Source organism: Seriola dumerili, unplaced genomic scaffold, assembly GCF_002260705.1.
Source record: "Seriola dumerili isolate Sdu_G_001 unplaced genomic scaffold, Sdu_1.0 BDQW01001240.1, whole genome shotgun sequence".
Lineage (NCBI taxonomy): Eukaryota > Metazoa > Chordata > Actinopteri > Carangiformes > Carangidae > Seriola > Seriola dumerili.
The window spans coordinates 61,053-64,646 of record NW_019175495.1 but is presented as its reverse complement, the minus strand read 5'-3'; the positions used below and the strand labels follow the sequence as shown (position 1 = coordinate 64,646).

Below are 3,594 nucleotides of genomic sequence, written 5' to 3'. Positions count from 1 at the left end.
CCCCCCCTCCATACACACCCATTAATCACATACTGTTATTATTATTTTATTTCTTATTAATACACACTTCACTGAGGCCGTTTCTGTAATTGAAGTGTGGAGTAGTTTGACATGTTTAATTCAGCCAGAGGATGTTTTTCTTTTGTTCAGTCAGAACTAATGTTGTAACGGAGGAGAATGAGAGGAAACGTATCAACGTCACATCTAAACCATCAACTGAGAAAACCCAGTACATTTAAACTGATGTCAGAACTTTATCCGAACCTCTCTGCAGGATTCCTCTTCTTACATTTATTTATTTTATTTAGTTCGATCCCCCATCAGCCGCCATATTGTGACAGCGGCTACTCTATCTACTACTAACGCTTCAATGACAACAGATACATCAGTACACATCCATATCACACACACAACAACCAGCACCAACTCCAAATTGAGAAAAGAAAGTTTTGAATTCAATCTGTTAAGTCACAAAAAAATAAGACAAATAAATAAATCAGCATTAATGTCAGTGCGGGATTGTTTTTTAATATTCTCATCGCAGGTGAAAATGTGCTTCGTCTCCGTACACTGGAGAGTTGGGCGGGTGTATTGTCCTTAAGCTCCTGGGATGACTCATAAGTGTGTGTGTGTGTGTGTGTGTGTGTGTGTGTGTGTGTGTGTGTGTGTTCTCTCCAATTATACTCCCTTCATCTGTCTAATTATCAGAATTAGAAAAGGAATATTCTATGCATCCTCTGTCCTCATGCGCACGAACAGCACACACACACACACACACACACACACACACACAGCACTGAGAGGGTGAGTCAGGCTTCTGAAGCTCTAAATCTGTCTACACTGACCCCCTCCTCTTAAAGCACCACTCCAGAGAACACACTCCGAGTCTCCCTGTATCTCAAATCCCTCTGTCTTCCTCTCACACTCCTCCGTCATTACCAGTGTCTTTTAACACTGAACCGTAGACGGCTTTGTGGTTCTACACTCCCGGCCTGCCCGTCTTTAATTTCCAGCGATATCTTTTAATACACTTTTTCATGCACATCATCTCCTGAGCTTGATGAGCCGCAGCTCTTTATTTGCATTTAAAGTATTCTTATTTCCGAGCAGCAGTATTTACATTTACACCTCCAGTCAAGTTTTAATGCAGTTTAAGGTCAAAAGAAAGGTGAACGGCGAACGCAGTCTCAAGCATCAAAGAGAATAACAGATATTTACTACGAGCTTCTTGGGCAGAGAGGAGTAAAGAGTCTCCTGTGCAGCTCTAATGTTTGTTGTGTTACAGTATTTTACAATAGATTTGGCTCAGTTATCACCACAGACGTAATAATAAGTGTTATACTGTAAAAAGTTTAGGTTAAAAAAGTTTATCCAATAGCAGCGAGGAGACGTGAAGCGGAAGCAGAAGTCTGTATTTTAAAAGGAGATAAATGAGACTTCTGAAAACGTCCATTTCATTTATTTAATATGCTGAGTTGCTTTTAATGTAGACGAGTCTGACTTCACTCTGCATCGTCGTTGTGAATAATTTCCTGCTCTGTGTTCCCCATAAAGTTTGGTTTTATTCAAGACAAAAAGAATGAAATTTAGCTTTTTAGCTTTTTTTTTTTTTACTGGTGGTTTTTAGTATCTTGATGATGTCACTTCCTGTGGCCCCGCAGCTCACCCAGAAGGAGTCTCTGGTGACGTTACTGGACAACCGCACGTGGGCCAAACAGGGCATCGCCGAGGAGTTCGACTACATCGGACACTCCCAAGCCTGGAAACACCCGCAGGTCAACGTCTTCGTCACCCTGGTCCTCTTCATCGTCATGAAGGTAGGAGATTTTAGGTTATTTCACTTCAGCTAATACAGACAAAAGTATATAATAATTAAAAGTAAATATAGAAAGTTATGTTCCCAGGAGGCCATTTAAAGTTTGGGTCCAAAAAAAAGAAAATCAGGTAAAACTGTTGACGGTTAAAATAACAAATATCACCAGTGGCAGATTGTGTCTGCAGTTGCTAAATAACTTTCATTCCACAGAAGCTTAAATGAAACGTTTGCTCTCTGCAAACTGGTGTCTGAACTTGGCCAAAGATTGTTTGTTAGAAGAGAAACATCACTCTGTGTATATATACGACTGTCTCGTTTTCTGGTTCAGCGTCTCGTCTCCACAAAAAAATCATCTCATGCTGCAACAATCCCAAGAGAATCTCCGACTTCAACTTTTATCATATATCTGTTCTGGATTGATATTTTATCCTTATCAGTGAGGCTCATGCTAAATAAGGTGGAAAAGTAAGTGCCGGTTATTGTGTTATTGCTAATGTTTTCCAGACATTTTTAACATTTCAGAACAACTCTGTGGCTCAACCAACCTGCTCAAGCTTCTCGACCAACAAAAGCCGATTACAGATCTCAGAGTTTCAGAGATTTAGAGCTTTAGTTACTTGCAAATGTTGACAACCAAACCCAATTAGAGTCAAGAAGGGATTTGAAACTTAACTAATTATATGAAAATTCTCTCAACTTTCAAGCATAGATCATTTGTTTTCACTTCAAAGTCGAGGTTGCATAAGGGGAAAGATCTAAAGATGTAAAAGGAACCGAGCTCAGCTCTTCACGATGATGCAAAGAGAAAACATCTCTGATATATAAATTTTTATCACATTTTCAGAAATGCGCTTTTCAGTGATGTTTATACCGTTTAGTGGCAAAGCGGCTGTTGACGAGCTTTAAGGTTGTAGGTGAGGCAAGGAGACGAGGTGCAGAGTCAGAAATAACAGTGAGGATAAAATATATAGCAAATTACTTTAAAGTGCAAAAATCATTAAGAACAGCAACTGGTTTTCCATCTCAGCTGGGAGTGTCAGTATATCTGAGGTTAAAAGCAAAAAAGCATCTATATAAACTCTTTGGATCCCAGCTGATTTGATTCTGCCGAGGTTAGAGACTCGAGGGGGAGGTGCAGTAAAAGTATCAGTACTTGGCTCAACTCCCCAGAGTCTCAGTGAAGAGGAGAAAAACAGCCACTGTGATATGAAGTAGTGCAACCGAGTCGCTGCTCTCTTTGGCCTGATGAACAGTTACTTTTTATTCATTTTTCTCCTGTGGAGTAGAAGATGTTTGTGCTGTGATTACATTGGCTTTTCTTTTTCTTTTTTTATGTGACCTTTATTTACTCAGGCTGCTCTCTTCAGCTGAAATGAAATGTCCTTTTCGAATACAAAAAACAAAGGTTGTAAATCTCTCCTCACTGCATCAAGAGGTGTGTGTGTATGTGAGTGTGTGTGTGTGTGTGTGTGTGAGTGTGTGTGAGTGTGTGGCTTTGGACTTTATACAGCAAGTAAAGTACATCAAGAGAGCCCAAAAGTGCAAGTGGGTGCAGAATAGATTGCTGCTGGGCTTTGTGGTTGTGCATGCTTGTGTGGGCAGTTGGCTACAGGCAGATTTAGGGAAATAATTTTGAAATGTGTTTTCTAAACTGAATCTGTTACTGTCCTTGACATTGAAAAAAGTTTTATTTTTTATTTATTTATTTACAGAAAAAGTACATGTAGTTTTGTCAACTAAAGTTATACAGAAAACGATGTTGGTTAATAAAGTATCAC

The 3,594-nt window shown here is 39.4% G+C and overlaps 1 protein-coding gene across 1 annotated transcript in view; it reads left to right on the top strand.

Annotated features, from left to right (window-relative positions):
* Positions 1 to 3,594, top strand: part of LOC111238215 (chloride channel protein 2-like) — a 143,404-nt gene that overhangs the window by 89,852 nt on the left and 49,958 nt on the right. The window contains exon 12 of the mRNA XM_022767625.1: positions 1,657 to 1,817. Within this exon, the coding sequence (XP_022623346.1) occupies positions 1,657 to 1,817 (161 nt within the window). The remainder of the gene's footprint in view (positions 1 to 1,656; positions 1,818 to 3,594) is intronic.